This window comes from Enhydra lutris, unplaced genomic scaffold (assembly GCF_002288905.1).
Source record: "Enhydra lutris kenyoni isolate GAN:26980312 unplaced genomic scaffold, ASM228890v2 scaffoldscaffold64, whole genome shotgun sequence".
Lineage (NCBI taxonomy): Eukaryota > Metazoa > Chordata > Mammalia > Carnivora > Mustelidae > Enhydra > Enhydra lutris.
Genome location: NW_019154148.1, coordinates 8,993,279 through 9,014,411, shown reverse-complemented (window position 1 = coordinate 9,014,411; position 21,133 = coordinate 8,993,279). Strand labels below are relative to the sequence as shown.

Genomic DNA, 21,133 nt, shown 5'->3' with positions numbered 1-21,133 from the left:
ATTCAAGTGGGGGCGTGAGTGCTGTCCTGTTCTTTTATATTCAGATGAGTTAATTATCCACCAGACCATCAGTCTGACCATCCATCCACACATCTATCTGTCCATCTGCATATCCCTCCCTCCATCCATCCAACTAATATTCTTTGAGCATTTACTCTATACTGGGTCCTGGGGACCTAGTGACACCCAATCTGGTCCTGCCCTTAAGGACTGGACATCTGTGTAAAAGAACACAGTAGGGCAGAATGTCTTGGTGCTCTATGTTGGGGATTGTGGGGGACAATGCCATGAGGGCAGGTGTCAGCCTAGGGGAGTCCGGCAGAAGGAGCCGGGTGAGCAAAAAAGCAAGGGTCGGGGAGTGAGCTCAGCACTGCAGGGATCTGTAGGCAGGCCAGGAAGTTGGGAGGTGGGGGGCCGGTGGTGGGACTTTCTGCTGTTCCATTGTGTAATTGCTGACACCTGCTGTGTGCCAGGCATGGGAGACAGCCTGGAGCAAGGTCACGAGCACGGTGCCCCTTGAACTTCAAGGGCTGGCGGGGAGTGAGGATGTGGGCAGAGGCCCAGCTCTGCAGTGCCCCGGGTGCACTATGGGCTGCAGGCTTCACTCTGAAGGTTCCGAGAAGCCATCAGGAATGCCCCAGTGGCCCCGGGAGATGCCCAGTGACAAGACAAGGCTCACACTGACTTCTAGGCCAGAAGTGATGTGAAAGTACCACGATTCAGTTTTTTCCTAGGCTAGGACCTAATGTACAGCAGTTACCTCCTTCAGTCGTAGAATTGTAAGAGACCCCTGGGTCCCTATCAAATTTAGAAATCCGGTGTTATCCTGGTATTGCCATTTTAAATGAACGGAGAAGGTGTCAGCATGAAGAACTTATGCTTCTAAATTGGCTTCAGCCTGGGTTACAGATTGTAACCCCCAGAGCAATCTTTGGGATGTCTTGGGAGCATTCTTGGTGGCAAGGCTGGGAGAAACCACAGAGCTCAATCTACGACAATAAAATCTGGGAGAGACTTTTGCCAAGAAAATTAGGTAAAACCACAGTATCTTCTCATTGTCAGTATTATAAAGGCTGTTTAAGTTGGATCCCCATTGGACCCAGAATCGTGTCTCCTCTTTGCTTTAGATTTGTTTATTTATTTATTAGAGAGAGAGTGTGTGCACGCATGCAGGAGTGGGGGGAGGGGCAGAGAGAGAGGAAGAGAATCCCAAGCAGACTCCATGCTGAGCGCAGAGCCCAATGTGCAGCTCAATCTCAGGACCCCTAGATCATGACCTGAGCCAGAACCCAGAGTCAGATGCTTAATCCACTGTGCCACCCAGGCGCCCCTATCTCTTTGTATTTTATATTTTTTAAGGTATATTATATCTTTAGATATAATAAAAGATGGTCCAAAATACTCAAGGGGCTCACAGCACTTTCTTTAAAGCCACAGATCTTGTGCCCTCACTTGGAGAAGCCAGAGGGGGACTGGGAAAGGAAACCTGGGTTCGAGGTACTCACTTGGGTCAGCTGTAGGAATTCCCCAAGTCTCTGTCCCCTTTGCAATGGAGTCCACCCTTCCGCAGGTCAGAGGTTTGAAACTGTGCCCCATGAAGTATCACTCAGGGCAGCAAAACCCCCCTTGAAGGCATGTTCAGTGGCCCCCAAAGTTGGGCAGACCCAAAGCCAGTCATTATGATGCCCCCAAAGCCAGGGAACAACTGAGCCAGGCAAAAGCGTTGGGAGCGGGGACAGGCCGGGAGGCAGGGAGTGGGGAGAGAATCTTGGGGCAGATCCTAGGCCGTGGGGAATGCCACTTTTTAGAGATGGCAGCAAATAGAGACCAGCTGGAGACACTGAATGTTCCTGCAGCTGCCCGGACCTACTAATGTCTCAGCCTCTGTGACCTAACCCGGTGTGGGTTACCTGGGCAGGTGGGTGGCACCATGGAAACCAGCTGGAATTCTCCTGCTGGCCTTTTGGTCCCGGCTCTGAGCCCGGGAGTATCTTCCAGGGGTGGAGGACGCTATCCTGTGGCATCTCAACAGGACACTTGACCCGGGGGGTGGGGGGCGGCTGGATGCAGGGAACCCTCCTCAGTGCTCAGACGCCACCTAGCCCTTCCCCGGGGTTGGGGGGAGGCAACAAGTCCCTTGACTGCCTCTTGTCTCTGCAGGAGAGGCAGCCCCCTGCTCATTGGAGTGCGGAGCAAATACAAACTCTCCACGGAACAGATCCCCATCTTGTATAGGACGCGTAAGTGTTTAGAGAAGGGCTTGACTAGGGCCACGGGGCTCCAGTGCAGGCAGCCCCCCTCGGAGATAGCCCGTTTTCCCTCCGCTGGGGCCAGCCTGCCCCTGGGGCTCCAGGCTGGAGAGGGTTTCCTGCTGTGGAGACTGGGCACCGCTGTTTTTTGCAAAAGCTCTTTATCCTGGATATTTTCAAAGACGCACAAGTCCGGGGAACGGCACGCAGCTGCAGCCTGTAGAGGCCTCTGTGCTCCAGGGTGCGTGCTGACTTAGTTCGGTTTGGTTTGCAGCCGTTGAAATGCTCTTGCAGCGGTTCTGCGCTATTTGGGGATCATCAGCACGATTTGGCTGACGCAGCCAGAGCTAAAAATTGCGAACGTCTCCCACACATATTCAGAGGGAAGCTGGAGCCTTGCTTCATGTTATTCAAACAAAGCCATCTAATGGGGCTTGCGATCCTTTCCGTCATCCGCCAGGCAATTTCGAGAATGTGAAGAACATCTGCAAAACGAGGATGAAGAGGCTGGACAGCTCAACCTGCCTTCATGCCGTCGGCGATAAGGCCGTGGAATTCTTCTTCGCTTCTGATGCAAGGTAGCTGAGCCATGCGGCCTTTCTTCCCCGGGGCTGATGTAATCAAACAGGAAGGGCTAAACACCACCGTTCCTAATGCAGCCCCTCATTTCAGCTGTTTTCTCAGGGCAAGGGGGGCAGGGAGGATGGCAGATTTCAGACCTCTGGGACCCTTCCTCTGGGACCATTCAGAGGCTGCTCCCTTTAGGTGAGACAGGTGTCCCCGCCTGCCTCTTCCCACGTGTGACTGCTTATAAAAGACAGACCCAAGACTTACGGGTTTGGTCCCACTGATTTCAAAGTCCATGTTGTCATTAAAACAGACAAAGCAAATGATTCTGAAATTCGAACAAGTCTGCTTCATACTCATTTCAGCGCAAGAAATATATACACACACATACACACGTACTCAGAAAAGACCGACACACTTTCCTGGTCTTTGAAGGAGAAAAGTGCCACAGACACCACCACTGCTTCCCCTTCTCGTGCCTCCTTCCTCCCAGCCTCCTGGAGGGTCTTCCCACACCAGGGAGGAAGCATGGAGGACATCAGACGAGATCTCCCAGAACACACGGAGTCATAGGAACCTAGAGCCCTTGGCTGTCAAGTCTGGTTCTGTCCACAGCCAGCATTGTACTCCATACGGATGGGGAAAGGCAGCATTTCCCAAACTGTGTTCCTTAGGGCACCCTTTCAGTGCCAAGCTAACCCTCTTTCGGTGATTCTAAGACACACAACTGTCTTATAGATTTTTAGCATCTGTCCGTGGCATCTTGCAATTACAATTTGCTGCAGTTTCGGTGTCTTGGAAGTGTATCAGAGAATTGTGGGCCCTAAGATCACCGTTAGCTTATATTCAAAGAAATATGCTAAATGTTTCTAAAAAAAGGAAAAGAAAAGAAAAGGAAAAAAGCATGAATGCCTGCAAAGGAGATGAAATAATTATGCGTAGGCAATAGAACCATATGCTTTTAAAATCCAACTGAAAGCCTGTTAGAACTAATCCTCAGAGGCTGGTCAGAGAACGGAGGTGTGGAAATCTGACCTCCCAGCAGTAAACTATCCTCTGGAAAGGGCAGTGGGACCATATCCGCCCCATTTCCTTCTGTCCCTCCTCACGTGAACTCTCAGCAAAACTTTCCTGAACAACAACAACAAAAGGCATCTATTTACCAGAACTGGAAAAGCTTTTTTTAATCCCTTAAAATGAATTTTAACAAAATTTGTCCAAAATCCCTTTGGAGAAGACTATAAAAGTTCACCAGGAGAAACAAGAACAGATTTGAATAGAGAGAGTCCCCCCACCTGGGTAAAAAGGCTGAATATTATTTTAAAAAGTTAATTGGCTTAAAATTATTTGAATAATTAGAAACTATTTTTTTAAAAGAATTTGTTTATTTGTCAGAGAGAGTGAGCACAGGCAGACAGAGTGGCAGGCAGAGGCAGAGGGAAAAGCAGGCTCCCCGCTGAGCGAGGAGCCTGATGTGGGACTCTATCCCAGGACGCTGGGATCATGATCTGAGCCAAAGGCAGCCGCTTAACCAACTGAGCCACCCACGTGTCCCTAGAAACTATTTTTTAAAGACATTGACTCTCCTTAAATTAACCTGTAAATTCGATGCTAATGATTAAAATCCTCAGGATTCCTTTGTTTAGGTTTGGGGAACCTGACAAGGTGATTCTGCAGGGTGTGGTGCATAGACCAGAAAGCCAACAGTTGTTGCAAAGTGAGAATGAGAGAGGTCGCCCTCCCAGATAGGAAGGCACCGGGTGGAGCCTTAGGGACAACACAGTACCCAGTGTGGGGGGCGAGGTGGGGGGTGGTACTTTGTCAGGATGATCTCATTAAGAGGCAGAAATGAGGATTCCATGTTGGGTCTGTCTAGCTCCTGGGCCAATAGTCTTTTTTATCCCCCCTTAAATTTTATTATTGATTGATTGATTGATGGTTTATTCTTTTTTTTTAATTTAATTTTATTTTTTCAGTGTTCCAAGATTCATTGTTTATGCACCACACCCAGTGCTCCATGTGATACAAGCCCTCCTTAATATCCACCACCAGGCTCACCCAACCCCCAACCCCCACCCCTCCAAAACCCTCAAATACAATTTAATCCCAATTACAGAAGATTTTGGCTATGTAATATACTATATATCCTAGATGGTTCTCTAGAGAAAAAATGAGAAAGATAAACCAAAGGTGTTAATAATGTTATTGTTACATAATAAAAATGTCATTATTCTAATTAAGATCAATAATATCAATAGGGTGATCACATAGCATATAATAATAACAAAAATACAGATGAATTTGAAACCAACATATTAACATAAAATATTATAAAGAACGTATTATGGAAGAATGAATACCCAAAACGTAAAAGGAAAATAGAAATATTAGACTTTTCAAAATGCAAGAACTCTATATCTATTAAGTAATATACATTTAAACAACATATTTCCCCTGACACTTATATTTATAATACTAAGAAGTGTGGGTGAAAATCTCCTAAATATCCACGTTTGTAAAGAGGTTACGTATATCACCATATATCCACTTAGGAACGAGACCATTTAGAATTATGATTCCATTAAAATTAGTTACATGGGAAATGTTGGTGAAAATACAGGATACCAAGACATCTATGCTCTATGATCTGAGCTCTATAGAAACATGCATTAACAAACCAGATAATTATGTAACCAACATTTTTACCCTTTAGCAAAGACATCCATTTATTTTCTAATTTTTGCATTTTATTTCATGAATTTTCTATCATATATATTCTTTTATAGTATGAGAATCGTTAAAGAGAAATGTAAAGGTCTTTTTGGCCTCCCAGTCATCCTGGGTCAATAGTGTTAATAAGGGATTATGCTACCATGCATTTCGCAAATAAAAACGATTCTATTTCAACGTACGGCCGTCCACGCACACATCGATGCCTGTTTTAAACTCTGCGTGGAGGGCAGGGCTTTGTAACCAGTGCTTATCTCTTGGAGATGGGCTCAGGCCATCTTCTCCCTCTCACTCTGTGTTTTTGACTTTTTACACAATGGGTATATATTGTGTAAAGTGTTTTTCTCCGGGGCAGTGGCTTTCCATCCTGCCTTGTCTTTCTTCCTAATCATCTGTCTGGAGACACGTCTCTCGGGGTCTTAGAACATGATCGTTTCTCTCTTTAACTTTGCATCAGGAGTTACAAAGTTCATGTTCCTGCACGGGACATGTGTGGGTGTGGCACTGGGTAGGATGAGGGTTTTTTCCTTTCCAGAGTCCTATAAACACCACCTTTGTGCATTTTTTTTTATACTGCTTGTGTTGTTGATTACTTTTTCTTTTTCACCTACCAACTTTTCTAAGTCAGTTTATTTTCTGTTAAGATTTTATTTATTTATTTGACAGAGAGAGAGTGAGCCCAAGAGGGGGAGTGCCAGAGGGAGAGAGAAAAGCAGGCTTCCCAATGAGCAAGGAGCCTGATGCGGGGCTCGATCCCAGGACCCCTGGGATCATGACCTAACCCAAAGGCAGATGCTTAACCAACTGAGCCACTCAGGCACCCCAAACTCAATTTATTTTTAAAAGAAACTTTGTATTGCCATTTTGCAAGATAAAAATCATTATTATTTTCCATGCAGAGAAAACTTTTATAAAAGGAAGTACAGTGACCCCACATTTCATCGGTGGACATATTTTGTACTTTACTCTCAAACCACCCTTTTATCCTTAGAGGGTGTGTGTGTGTGTGCGCGCGCGCGCGCGCACGCTCATGCACCTGTGTTAAGAAACGGAGTCACTTGTGCTGATGACTTTCCCGCCATCAGGATTTTGCTGAGTGAAGCCCCGGTGGTGTCATTTCACATGTCCCCCTGCCCATCACACTTCTGTGCTCTGGCGTTCACAGGTGTCTAGAAACTCGATCTCCTTCGGGTTTGACTTTTTTTGGCAAAACTGCTTCCTAGGCGGTGGTGTGTCCTTTCATCTGGAGGCATATGTGTATCATCATCTGTCTTTTTGTGCTGTTAAGATCGGTTGAAGGGTTCAAATGTCAGACGGCATCACCCATCCATTATAAAGCTGCTCTCTGCTTTTCACCTCTTGGTTTCAGCTGCCATCGACAGCCCTTGCCCAGAAAGGTTAATAATTAGGAGTTCAGGGCACCTGGGTGGCTCAGTCGCTTAATCATCTTCCTTCAGCTCAGAACATGATCTTGGGGTCCTTGGATCGAGCCCCATGTCAGGCTCCCTGCCCAGCAGAGACCCTGCTCCTCCCTCTTCCTCTGTCGCTACCCCCTGCTCATGCACTCCTTCTCTCTCTCAAATAAATAAATAAAATCTTTTAAAAAATAAAAATAAAATAATTAGGAGTTCTCAAATTGACTCTTCTAATGCCGTCATTCCTTCCTTACCAGCTATATTCCTTCTAGAAAGAGAAACTTGCTTCCATAAACAATGGCTTATTCTGAGAGCCAGATCATTTTGAAAGCACAAGATAAATGTTTCATTCTTTCCCATTCCGATTCAGAATAATGTGTTGGTTCCCAAGCAGTTCTCCAAAGGTGACACCGTCTGGATCTTGATTTGAAGAAAGCAGTCCTAAAAGGACATCTATGAGATTACTGGGGAAATTTGAACAGACTGGATTTTTGATGAGATGAAGGAATAACTTACTGATTTTAGATGTGATCGTGGTATCCGAGGTTAAAAAATGATCCTTTGCTTTTAGAGAAACGAGCTTCAGTGTTTACAGATGAAATGATAGGATGTGTGGGACGGGCTTCACATAATTCTGGGGGGAGGGAAGGAGGTATGATTTAAGGTTTATAGGGTGATGTCCCTCTCCCTCCTAAAATGCCCTCCAATGCTACTGATGTGGACCCACACTTGGGAGGCAGGGACTGCCATCTCCTCACGGTCGAGCGCAGATGGCATCTGTGACGCCTGTGTTTCTCTCGCTCCAGCGCCATCATTGAACACACCAACCGTGTCATCTTCCTCGAGGATGACGACATTGCCGCTGTGGCTGATGGGAAACTCTCCATTCATCGGGTCAAGCGTTCGGCCAGTGACGACCCATCCCGAGCCATCCAGACCTTGCAGATGGAACTGCAGCAAATCATGAAAGGCAGGTGTCCTCTCAGGGTCTGTGTGCAGTGGCCTTGGGGAGGAGGGGTTGCTCCATGGGGGAGCTCCTGACTAAAGCCAGGCAGCAGGTCTCCCTGCTTGATCTGACCAGTCCGTCCATCACCTCTCTTTACCGACTCTCTGGGACACATTCCGACACCCAGACCTTATTTCTTCCCTGGGCCAGAGGGCTGCAGTAACAAGCATTACTTCCTCCTTCCAAGGAGAGCCTGTCTCCCCACACCCCTTTCTCCACCAGGCAGCTGGAGTAAACATTTAGGAATGTGAGTCAGACCTTCTTATCCTGCTGCTTAAAGCCCTCCAGTGGCTTCCCACTGTTCTTAGGAGAAAATCCACACTTCCTGCCACAGCCACAATGCCCCACGCCCAGACTGGCCCCACCTCACTTTACCCTTTTCCCATTACACACCACCCACCTCTCAGGCCACTTCAAGGTGACATCAGCCAGCCAACAGCTTGCTCACCTAGGGGTCATTACCCCTGACTGGCTCCTTCTGATTCTCTACCCTGAAACATCAGCCCCTCAGAGAGCTCTTCCCTGACCTTCCTCACTTGTCTTCTTTGCTTCTTGGTGCCCATCCTCAGCTGAAGGTGGCAGAGAGGGCACATGGCCATGTGTGGCATCACATGTGTGTGTATCCCAGAGAATGTTCCCACCCTGTCTGTGGACACCTCCAAGGCTTCAGGTGCAGCACTTGTCAGGGGCCTTAACCCACTGTGGCCAGATCATCCCTTTGACGTCATCCACTTCTGTTCAGCTCAGAGCCCTAGAAATGCATGGGTGGCAGAAAGGCTTATCTTTTCTTTCTTCTTTTTTTTTCTTAAGGTTTCATTTATTTATTTGAGAGGGAGGGAGAACATGAGCAAGGGAAGCAGGAGAGGGAGAAGCAGGCTAAGCAGGGAGCCTGATGTGGGGCTTGATCCCAGGACCCCAGGATCACGGCCTGAGCCAAAGGCAGATGCTTAACAGACCGAGCCACCCTGGAGCCCCAGAAGACATTTCCCTTTAATACAGAAGCTAGGAAAGTATTTGTTCAAAAGATAGTTGCCTATTTCTCTGGGCTTACTTCGTTTGTACACCCCTAAACAGGTTGGTTTTTGGAAGCAAAGCGTTTTCCTTTCCTCTGGCCTTGCTAAGGGAAGCCACACACTTGTTGCTTATAGCCCTTGCTCCTTCCAGCTGCACGGTCCAATATGTCAACTGATGGTAGTCATCTCATCTGACCTGCCTCCCTCTCTCTTGTCACTGTGAGCATTAGGGGCCACAGTCCCTGGAAGGCCCCCGAGAATCTACAGTGACCTCCACATCTCTAAGTAACTGCTTAATGGCTTTGTACCTTGATTGCAAGTTGAGCAGTGGTCATGCAAGTCGCTTAAAACTGACCTGTTTTGCTGATGTCTATCTGACCAGGTAACTTCAGTGCGTTTATGCAGAAGGAGATCTTCGAACAGCCGGAGTCTGTTTTCAACACTATGAGAGGCCGGGTGAATTTTGAGACCAACACAGGTAATCCCTCGTCTGTGCCCTGGGCCAGGGCGCCTCCCTGGTTGGGGTCAGCATTAATGGTCTGTGTGCGCCCCTCAGTGCTCCTGGGAGGCCTGAAGGACCACTTGAAGGAAATTCGGCGATGCCGCCGGCTGATCGTGATTGGCTGTGGAACCAGTTACCACGCGGCCGTGGCTGTAAGTGCCTGGTTCTGGGTCCTTGATGGTGCTGGGGAGGGAGTGGTGGCTGAGGACAAGATGAGTCTTAGATGCTACGGTGTGTCTGACCTCCCAAATCTGGTGCCCGTGAACCAGCATGAGAGTTGGCACAAGAGACTGTCTCTGGGCCATGCCTGGAATTCCCTTACCTTCTGAACCCAGCCACTTCATAAACCGTCTCCAGGAGCCCAGCTGCCTGTGTCTCTGTAGCATCTGTGACTGATTTTGGTCCCCATTCCTGTTGACTTCAGACACGGCAAGTTTTGGAGGAGCTGACGGAGCTCCCTGTGATGGTTGAACTTGCAAGCGATTTTCTGGACAGGAACACACCAGTGTTCAGGGATGACGTTTGCTTTTTCATCAGCCAGTCAGGTAAGGAAGATAGGTTTGGACTTAAGGGACCACTCACCAAAGTGCTTATGTGTGGGGGGGGTGGATTTAGAGAGGAGAAAGTTCTTCCAAATTCTGCTGGTTGAGAGTCACTTCAAGGACTATGTGCGTGCTTTGCAGTTCCCTTGCTGCCCAGCAGGGGGAGGCAGAGAGAGAGAGAGAGAGAGAGAGAGAGAGAGCGCAAGCAAGCATGCGCTCAGGTGTAGGGCTCACTGCATTTTAGCCAGGCTGGGCAGAGAGTCAGGGAGGTGATTCATAGCCATATGCTTGGACTCTCCACAACCTTTAGAAGGATTTTTAAAAACATTTTAATTATGGAAAATTCCAAATCTCTGTAAAAGTGGAGTTTCACGTAAGGAGTCGCCTGTCCTTGGCAATGATTAGCTCAGCAGAGCTGTGCCATCCAGATCCGTATGAACCTGTCCCCTCCACGGGGTTATTTTGAAGTCAATCCCAGACATCGCATTGTTTCATAAATATCTCACGATGGATCTCTAAGTGGTAAAAGAAAACAAAACAAAACAAAACAAAACAACAAAAAAACACATAACCACGATGCCATTATCACCATGAACGTTAACAGCATTGCCCTAATAGCCTACTTTTGAACTCTGCCCCCAATTTGAATTTTTAAGACCCTTTCCATTTCAATGAGAAACTCAGAAAAACAAATACAGGCACACCGACCATCTGGCTGCCAGGAGCTGCCCCATGACTTCAGATGCCAATGTTAGAGGCTCAGAATATTTCATGAATTGGGTGGGAGCTGTCAGCCAAAGAGAAGAGGCGGATTTAATGGAAAAGCAACGCGTGTCTACCCAGAAAGGATTTTGTTTCGTTTTGTTCTGCCCTTCTCATTAAATTAAAAAAAAAAAAAAGCGCTGGGGAGTGGGGTTGATGAAGAGAGAGCCATCAGGCTCCCTGCATCATAGCCCTGAGCCCTGGTGCTGAGGACGGGCAGTGCCCTAGACACGTCTGAAGACAAAAAGGAGACGGGGACACATGGGTACAGCTGAAAAGCCGTAGCCACGTGGATGTCAGTGGGTTTAATTTTATGATGATTGGATCATATTTCTTTTAGTTTGAGCTTTCAGGACTTAAAAATACAGGGTTCCTGGGCTGGCTTATTTGTGAACCTTTTTAAGTAGCTTTACTGTAAAGGTAATTTTGAATTCAAACTAGCAGGCTGCAAGAAGTGTTCTGCTTTAGAACAAGATCTATTTGAGGGGCACCTGGTGGCTCAGCCATTAAGCGTCTGCCTTCAGCTCAGATCATGATCTCAGGGTCCTGGGATTGAGCTCTGCATCAGGCTCCCCACTTGGCAGGAAGCATGCTTCTCCCTTTCCCACTTCCCCTGCTGTGTTCCCTCTGTGGCTGTCTCTCTGTCAAATAAATACATACAGTCTTTTAAAAAAAATAAAACAAGTTGTATTTGAGAAATGCCATTCTGGGGCATGCGTGCATTTTAAATGTTAAATCTCAGCACGTTCTGAATAAGGCAGCTTAAAGCCCTAGCAAGGACACTGGGAGCCAGGTGCACATGGGTTGGCTCGTCTGTCACCCACAGCCGCGTGGCCCCGAGGGAACAAGGCAGTACTGGTTCCCTCCATCTCTGAGGACCTTGTCCTCAAGGGGGACGATGACTCACGTGGGGCTGCCATGGGAGTTCAGTGAAACCATGACTGACGAGAACGTGCTTGCCGCGTAAGGAGTAGCCAAATCTTGAATCTGAGAATCAACTGGAAAAATTGCCGAGCATGGATTTTCCTTTCTGAGAACGTGCCAGCTGTGCCTGGGCCCTGATCGCTGCATAAGAGTGAGAGTACATGAGTTGGGGGGCCAGGGGGGCTTGAACTGGCAGAGCCACGATCCTGGGAACACATGGCTGAAAGGGGGGACCCATGTGGCAGGTGAGACTGCAGACACCCTCCTGGCATTGCGCTACTGTAAGGACCGCCGGGCCCTGACCGTGGGCGTCACCAACACCGTGGGCAGCTCCATCTCCCGAGAGACAGACTGCGGTGTCCACATCAACGCGGGGCCGGAGATCGGCGTGGCCAGTACCAAGGTCAGCACCTCCCACCTGTGCCCTGCGGGGGGGGGCTCGGCCAGATGGGTGGGGAGGGGGCCATGGTGTGTTGGGGGTGGGGTGGGCTGTGATGTGCTTCTTCCCATGTGGTCCACAAGCACACGTTTGCCCCTGCTCTGCCTGAGTCACCGTTTTATCCACAGGCTTATACCAGTCAGTTCATCTCCCTGGTGATGTTCGGTTTGATGATGTCTGAAGACCGAATTTCACTACAAAACAGAAGGCGAGAGATAATCTGTGGTTTACGGTCTTTACCTGGTATGTTCTAGAACTAAAGTTTCCTTATTGTCTCTCATAAACAGTGCTGTTAATCAGTTCTTCCTCCTGAAAACTTCCTGGTTACCACTAGATGCCTCCAGAAGCTCCCCCTGGGCTGAGATTAAAGTCCACACTGCCCACCAGGCTTTAGAATCCTGCACACTGGGCCCCTGACAACTCTGACCTCCATTCTACTTCCTCCCTCCCTCCCTGGGCTGCCTCATGACCTTCTTCTTTTTTACTTTTCTTAAGATTTTATTTATTTATTTGACACAGAGAGAAAGATCACAAGTAGGCAGAGAGAGGGGGAGAAACAGGCTCCCCGCTGAGCAGAGAGCCCGATGCAGGGCTCGATCCCAGGACCCTGAGATCATGTCCTGAGCCGAAGGCAGAGGCTTAACCCTCTGAGCCACCCAGGCACCCCACCTCTTGACCTTCTGATGCTCAGCAGTGCCAAGGTCTTTCCACCACAGGGCCTTTGCACTGGCCCTGTCCTCTACAGAAACCCTCTTCCTCTGGCTCTCCACACAGCTGATGGCTTCTCATCATTTGAGTCTGAGTTCAAATGTCTCCCCCTGGGACCCTTCCTGGCCATGCTAACTAATCCCCTGTCCCAGCTACAAAATGTTAGCCCATTTCTTTTCTTTAGAGCACATGGCATGATCTGAAATTACCTGTTTTCCCATGTACTTGCTTGTCTCCCAACTGATGTGTCTGCCCCGCGAGCATACCACCCTATCCATCAGCATCACTGCTGGATGCCTGGTGTGAAGGCAGGACAGGTGCTCAGCAAATATCTGAGAAGGAACAAAGGACCTTGAGTCTTTTCCTGTCCCAGGCTGTTCCTTCAGTCTCACCCAACTCCCCTCTTTTGCTAGGTCCCATCTGTTGTAGTCTGTGAGATCCTGTGTCTATGACCCGGAATCTCAAACTCTTTGGGGAGACCATGGTTTCTGCAGTCATTCACCACACAGGGATCAGGGCCCAGTGGAGTTTCCTGCCCCGTGTGCTATCTTGGGAGTGCCTCTCCTTTGGACACTTGTGCTCCAGGGATGCAGAAAGACCTAGTGTGTGTTCTTTGTGCAGCCCTGGGAGTGTGAAATGAAACAGACCTCGCCCCTGGGCTGATAAGGAGAAGCCTAGACAGGCTGGTTATGAGGCTGGGAGGCAGCTCCTCCCAGAGACAGGGAAGAACTGGGTCCTCCCTGGGAGCCAGGGGCAAATCCCAGAAAGCGTGGTGAAGGAAAATCACCATCTAACCTTACAAAGCCCAATGATTTGAATCTGGCCAACTCAACAGGCTGAAAATATGGATGAGAAAATTCTTCTTCGCTTTAAGCCAGATAGAAAAATTATTCTTCGCTTTAAGCCAGATACGAATGGTGCAAAAACAGTACTTGACCCTGATGTCTAAGTCAGCAGTTCCTAAGATGTGGTCTGCAGGTCCTAGCGCTAGTCTCACCGTAAACCCTATTTATAATAAAAATATTTATTATATTTATGTATATTACGTATGTTTATTATATTTATATTTATATAAATGTATATTTATCATATATTTATATATTTGTATATTTATTGTATATGTATTGTATATATATTGTATATTTATTATATTTACATTTGCCTTTTTTGCTGTGTGGACATTTGCAAAGGCAGTGGTGGCCACCGTTGGCACCGTAGCACACCCCATCATGCACCAAGCTTGGTTCACAGAGATGTCCTTCACGCTACAGGAAAATGCATTAATCTTAGTAAATTGCAAAATTTTATATGTTCTCTTCGACAAAATGGGAAGTGTGCATAAAGCACCCTGGAGAGTGTGATGGTTGTTTCCAAGACAAGCACCCTGAGATTGTTAGAGTAGCAACTTGAGTATGTTACAGACATTTTCTCAAAAAGGAGCAAAGTTAGCCTGACACTTCAAGAAGAAAAACTGACAGTATCTCTTGCCAGTGATAAACTTCAGGCTTTCTAGTGAAATTCAGGATCTGGAAAAACTTGTAGCTGGTGAGTGTGAACTTAACCCCTTCCCACCACTTAAAGGCATCTCTGATCAGGCCGTGGTGATTTGAACACATGTCATTTCTTAAAAAAACATTTTATGATGAAATGTGTCCATTTTTAGAAAATTTGCATAACGCAGTGAACCTACATTTTCCAAATGGCCAATGTGTGATGTTACAAAAGCATACATGTGTAAAACCTCCCTTTAGATAAGTGCAAGATAGACCGATATTTTATTTTTAAAGTTTCTTTTATTTATTTGACAGAGAGAGAGATCACAAGTAGGCAGAGAGGCAGGCAGAGAGAGAGGGAAGCAGGCTCCCCGCTGAGCAGAGAGCCTGATTTGGGGCTCAATCCCAGGACCCTGAGATCCCAGGACCCTGAGATCCCAGGACCCTGAGATCCCGACCTGAGCTGAAGGCAGAGGCTTAACCCACTGAGCCACCCAGGGGCCCTAGACTGATATTTTAATGTCACAAGGTAGGAAATGTTTATGGATGTGATTTCAGAGTCTACATTGGCTACTACTCTTTTAAGAAATTACTGTTTCTTGTGGCACCTGGATGGCTCAGTAAATAGAACATGTGACTCATCTCAGTGATTCGAGTTCAAGCCCAAGTTGGGTGCAGAGATTACTTAAGTAAATTAATTAAAGAGAAAAGACATTACCATTTCTTGAGTCTGATGTAATATCAGAGAAACACATACACGAATATCTGAAAAAGTTATTTAAATGCTTCTTCCTTCTCCAAGTATAAAACTCTGTGAGGTTGAATTTTCTTCCTATACTTCAACCAAAAGAGCGTATCACAACAGGTTGAATGAGGGAAAAGATGTGAGGATCTAATGTCTTTATTACAGAGTCAGGCATTTTAAAAGATTTATAAAATTATAAACCAGTGGGGTGCCTGGGTGGCTCAGTGGGTTAAGCCTCTGCCTTCAGCTCGGGTCATGATCTCAGGGTCCTGGGATCGAGCCCCGCATCCGGCTCTCTGCTCAGCAAGGAGCCTGCTTCCTTCTCTCTTTCCCTCTGCCTGCCTCTCTGCCTACTCTCTCTCTGTCAAATAAATAAATAGAATCTAAAAAAAAAATTAAAAAAATATATAAACCAGCACCATACTCTAACTTTTAAAAGTGTATAATGGGTTTATTGTGATTTTTAAATGAATGAATAAAAATATCTTTAATTTTCTCAGTTTCTAATCTGATAAGTACTGATAGAACCAACAGAAACTGAGTGTCTTATGGATTCACAATCATTTTTAAGAGTGCAAAGAGGTCTTGAGACCAAAAAGTTTGGGAAACTTTGGTCCAACCTACACTGGTGTTGTCTCTAGCAGGTGGGCTGGGTGGGGACATGGGACATTAATTTGGGGTGTCAGCCCTGAGCCTCAGTTGCCTCACCTGTAAAATGGAGCTAGAAATAACACCTCCCTGCTCACCTTAAAAGCTTAAGAAAGTACGAACATAAACATAATCCTGGCTAATCACCAAGTTATTTCCCATAATCTACATTTAAAATCCTTTGGAACTAATGTGAAGAAGTCAAGTGCATCAAGTGGTGGGAGTTCCTAAACTCTGTCTTACACACCATGATTTTTCTGTGTGAATCTTGCTATGAAATCTGTATGACTGGCATCGCCTCTGCTGTATTTGTTGCGATTTAGGGCTGATCAAGGAAGTGCTGTCACTGGATGAGAAGATTCACGACCTGGCCCTGGAGCTGTACACACAGAGGTCACTCCTGGTCATGGGACGGGGCTATAACTACGCCACGTGCCTGGAAGGAGCTTTGGTGAGCCTCCCATGCCCCATCACCGCCCACCAGCCCCTGCATGAGGGCTCTCTGCAGAGTATCCCTGTTAGCCCTCAAACTTCCAAAGGGAGCTGGAGATCCTAACAGAATGAGCTTTGAAAGCCAGCCTGCTTTTTTTTTTTTTTTTAATTGGTAACTGGCTATTTGGTGGCAATAAAGATCCCAACCCGAGCCCGAGAGCTGATGGAGCGTGGACAGGTGCCAGGATGGCGGGGCTACCGAGGGGGTGGGGCGGTGCTGTCCAGGGGCTGAGTCTAGTCTCTGCTTGCTGCTCATGGATGGGAGTGCCCAACCAGAGTAGATGGGAGACAGCGTCACCGGTGAGATGGCACTCGGGACCCAAGCCATGGGCATCATCCCTGGCCCAGCTTAGTTCCCCTCCTCTTCCTAGGGAGCAAGTCCCTGATCCTTCCCCGTCACCTGCATCTGAGAGTTTTACAAGCGGTAGGGGTGAGTGGGAGGCAAGGTGCATGAGCTGGAGTTGCCCCAGTGGCAGTGAGCTCCAAATTCCACAGGCTTCCTGGGCAGACTCTGATCCCTGCCAAAGCAAGTGAAGGGCTGGGCATGCTGCTTGTGGGGTCAGTGGGGGGGGGGCACAACAGGAGCAAGGCCTGGGTGGAGTCTACTTGCTTCTCCCCCATGCCTCTGTCACCTGGTGCGGGAGAAGGGGGGCTCAGCTGCAGTGCCCCAGTGTCCTGGTAAAAGATGCATATTCAGCTGTATCTCCGAGTCAGTCTTCATGGGAAGAAAGAAGCTTTTACTCCGGGGTTGGGGCACATCAATGGCCCTTCTGTGGTCTCCTGGGGGCTGGCACTCCAGCTGTCTACAGCATTCCCATCCCCAGTGGAGCTATACTCCCCACAGCGCCCCCCCCCAAAATAAATAGTTGTAGGAGAGTTGAGAAATGTTTCTTTTGACACTCACCCATTCAGTGGCATAGGTTTAATGGTAACTGAATAGAAATGGGTCTCCCTAAACATCGGGGAAAATTCCAATAACAGCCCAGTGTGTGAGATTTTTCCTGGTGAGTAAGTTGGAAGAACCCTTTGGAAGTTATTAATGGTCTAGAATTGGGGGAAACAACCCAACAGATAATTGAAGGAAGGTATATCTAGACAGAATGCAATGCCGTCATTACAAATTATGACTGTGGGGAAGTCATGGGGCCCGGACAGAGAGTGGAAGGGGAGAGCCAAATCGGCATTGACTTGTCCATCCAAGATGGCGGCTATGCTGGGGGTGGTCTGGGACACAGGCTGCGTGCTGGGCTCTGTGCATGCTGTGGCCCCAGGCCCCCAGCTGTTGGCCACTTCACCCATTTATCTGTCCTGCAGCCCTCAGCTCCCTGCCTTCTGGAGTCCTCCCTCCCCTAGCTCCCCTTCCTCCCCTCTGGCCATCTGCTCCAGCCCTCCCCTCCCCACCCCGCCCCATCTGCCCGGTGTCACACGGACCCCAACTTGTTTTTCCCCAGAAAATTAAGGAGATAACCTATATGCACTCGGAAGGCATCCTGGCTGGGGAGCTGAAGCATGGACCCCTGGCACTGATCGATAAGCAGATGCCCGTCATCATGGTCATCATGAAGGACCCTTGCTTTGCCAAATGCCAGAATGCCCTGCAGCAGGTCACGGCCCGCCAGGTAAGGGGTCTCAGCTGGGCTGGGGTCCCTTCTTCCTGTCCTCTTCCATACACGGATTATGAGCGGGCCTGATGCTGAGCAGTCTTGACCACACTACCCCTCGTGAGTGGAACACACATCACACATTCAGAAATGACTGGCCAGCCTGTGGCCATGAGCACGATGGCTCCTCAGGGACACCTTGTGACCCAGATTGGCCGGAGCTGTCCCGGAGCCCCAGCATGGAGCCGCCTGGGGGGGCTGCACAGAGCTCCCCAGGGTTCCATTCTGGGAGGGTTCATGAAGGTACAGGGAGGTAAAATATCCAACAATACCCTTCAGCTAGCTGCCACCATGCCTGGCTCAGCACAGTGGCCAGACAGAAGCTGTAAAACACAAACGGCTTTACTTCTTTGCTTAAAACCCTCTGGTGGCTTCCCATAAAACCAGAGCGACCACAAGCCTGCAACCCCTGGCCCCTTCCTTCTGTTTCGCCCTCATGCCAAGCTGATCTCTGCTTCCATGCCTTGGCGCTGGCTGTTCCTCCCCTGTGTCTTCTGATCATATTACCGTGTTTTGTTGCCTCTGCGGCGCTTATCTAGAATTCATCATTAGTTATTGATTGGCTGGTTTATGGTTTTTTCTCTACCCCTTGCCCTTGGCAAGGCACATGGAAGCCACTCAACAGGTGGGTGCTGAATGAATCCCACAGGCTGGCGATCACCCTACTGGGGAAGGGAGAGAAACTCACCCAACGGCATCCAACACTCTGTCCTTTGCGCCAGCTGTGCGCATCACCTCCCCTGTAACTGCAACAAAAGCAAGAGATCGCTGTGATCATGGCCATGAGGTTGATCTCAGAAATGCTGCTGTAGGTGAGGGGTGGTTCCTTCAGAGACCATCTGCGTGTTGTGATCCTATTTCTCGGCTGTAGGGTCGCCCGATTATCCTGTGCTCCAGAGACGACACTGAGAGTTCCAAGTTCGCGTACAAGACGATCGAGCTGCCCCACACGGTCGATTGCCTCCAGGGTATCCTGAGTGTGATCCCGCTGCAGCTGCTGTCCTTCCATCTGGCTGTTCTCCGAGGCTATGACGTATGTCTGAAACTGTGCCGAACGCCCCCCCCAAAGGGGAAAAAGCGTAACCCCAGAGTTTTGATTCCATTCTTAAGTGCTTTTTTGGTGTAAATATTCACAGGAGAAATTTTTTCATTTAAAACAACTTTCTTTTTAAAGTAACTTATACCCCTTGAAAACAAGTTGCAAGGTTGTGAAGGCTATAGTAGCCTATTTATGCATCACCCAGAGGGTCAGTGTTAATTAGCAAGTTCAGTAATTCATTCCAGTCTTTGCCTTGTGCATGTGAATTTTTGAACACTTTTTGAGATTATATTGAGGATGACATTTTACATCTTCCCTTTAAATATATTTACAAGTATTTTCTTACATCTTGCGCTTATTGAAGCAACATTTACAGTATTCCAAATATAGTAACTTCCACAAGCAACATGTACAATATTCCAACACAGTTTTGTGGCATGGATTGTACCAATGACTTAGGCAGTCTTCTGTTATTTAAACTGTTGCTAATTTGGGGGGAAATGGCTACATAAATTAAAACTGCAGTGAACATCTTTGCACATGTATCTTTCTCCCCCATGTAAGACTTGTCCTCAGTCTAGCAAATGATTCAACATTTTGAGACTCCTAACATGTATTGTCAATTTATGCTCCAGAAAAGAGCCCATTTACCATCCCACCAACAAAAGTATAAAAGAGCATACAACTCACTGTGTAAAGAAACAGAAGTTTTATTACAATTTTATTTTAAGAAGCTTTTAAAGATGCATAACCTTGCAAAAACAGCAACAGTGTAACAGATACCTAATGGTATACAAATCCAGAACTGCCATTGGCTAACATTCTGTCATATTTACTTCTTTAAAGAAAAAAAAATTATTGTGAGCAAAAGAAGACATTGTAGATAAAAATTGAAGCCTGCTTTATCAAAAACCCCAGTCACATTTTCTTCCCAACCCCCACCACGGACTAGTAAGTCTCGTGAATTGAATGTGTGATCCTTCCAAGAAAAGTGAATATTTAACAGGACACACTGAGCTCACTGGTTTTAATAGCACGAATCAGATCCTTTTAATAGTGAGAACACAGCATGACATGAAGCAGGTGCCCACTACATGTCTATTGAATGAACTCAACATTATGTAGTTGAGTGATGTTTCTGGAATAAGGAACTGCTTCCAAGACTTCCAAGATGCAGGTCTCCAGGAACTAGCTCATGGCCCAAGATGACCAGAACACCCATCTCCTTGTCTTTGGATACTCTAATGATAGGCTTTGTGACACAGAACGTTGCTGAGCTCAATGGGGTCCTGAGCGGCTACTTTCTCTCGTTTTAGGTCGACTTCCCCAGAAATCTGGCCAAGTCTGTGACCGTGGAATAGAGAACAAGAAAGAGCCTGAGGAGGCCATTGCCACCTGTAGTGTGTGGTTCGAGGCCCGTCCCAGGGAGGCCCAAGTGGGAAGAACAGCGGGCATTCTGTGTGTTCCGAGTAGAGCCCAGTAGAGCTTGACAGCTGCCACGTGCCTTGTACCCAAGTGCTTTGCTTACAGCAGATACTGTTTCTCTGTGTCCTGAACTTGCCAGAGGTTTATACATGGGAATCAGAGCGGACTTTTCCACTACTGTGCAATAGAGACACAGCTATCTTCAGAGTTAACTGTGAACCTTTTTTTTTTACCAACACTAGTTAGTTTTAAAAGACAAAATATTTATAATGATGATTGTATAGCTTTTAAGTTATTTTTCTAGTATGTGGCTTTCAGAAGCCAAGGTAACTCCCGGATCATGTACCCACCAGCCTCCTGGCAGGGGGGCATTCATCTCAGATTTGAGCACAAGGCATTGCCCCTCTGGACTCCTTTCTCCTTTCCTGTCCTCTCTGGGCTGCCCCTGAATCCCGTCCCGACACCAGGGAAGCCTTCCCCCACCACCATCATCTTCCTGCGCCTCCTATAAAGCCCTTCAAAATTTCGATGTCCTTCCAACGGTTTGTTTGCCTACAAATCCCTCCAGCTCTCCAACTTCGGCTCAGCCTGATCGTGGTTCTTTTTAAGCCCAGGCAGTATTTTGGTCCCTGCTCCTACCTATAGTAAAACGCTTGAACTATCCCATGCAAGAGAGTAGTTTCAAGTGGGCGACCTTGCCCTCTATTTAAAAGCGTGCACAATCGAAATACTATGCAATTTTAGGACAATAAAGACAGTACAATTCTTTTTTG

General features: G+C 47.5%; 1 protein-coding gene across 1 annotated transcript in view; it reads left to right on the top strand.

Annotated features, from left to right (window-relative positions):
- The window catches only part of LOC111158888 (glutamine-fructose-6-phosphate transaminase 2), a 42,085-nt gene extending 20,952 nt beyond the window's left edge, over window positions 1-21,133 (top strand). The window contains exons 8-19 of the mRNA XM_022521185.1: window positions 2,161-2,240; window positions 2,710-2,827; window positions 7,768-7,931; window positions 9,363-9,458; window positions 9,537-9,634; window positions 9,907-10,027; window positions 11,956-12,113; window positions 12,278-12,392; window positions 16,067-16,194; window positions 17,687-17,854; window positions 18,768-18,929; window positions 20,252-21,133. Of these exons, the coding sequence (XP_022376893.1) occupies window positions 2,161-2,240; window positions 2,710-2,827; window positions 7,768-7,931; window positions 9,363-9,458; window positions 9,537-9,634; window positions 9,907-10,027; window positions 11,956-12,113; window positions 12,278-12,392; window positions 16,067-16,194; window positions 17,687-17,854; window positions 18,768-18,929; window positions 20,252-20,296 (1,453 nt within the window). The 3' untranslated portion in view covers window positions 20,297-21,133. The remainder of the gene's footprint in view (window positions 1-2,160; window positions 2,241-2,709; window positions 2,828-7,767; window positions 7,932-9,362; window positions 9,459-9,536; window positions 9,635-9,906; window positions 10,028-11,955; window positions 12,114-12,277; window positions 12,393-16,066; window positions 16,195-17,686; window positions 17,855-18,767; window positions 18,930-20,251) is intronic.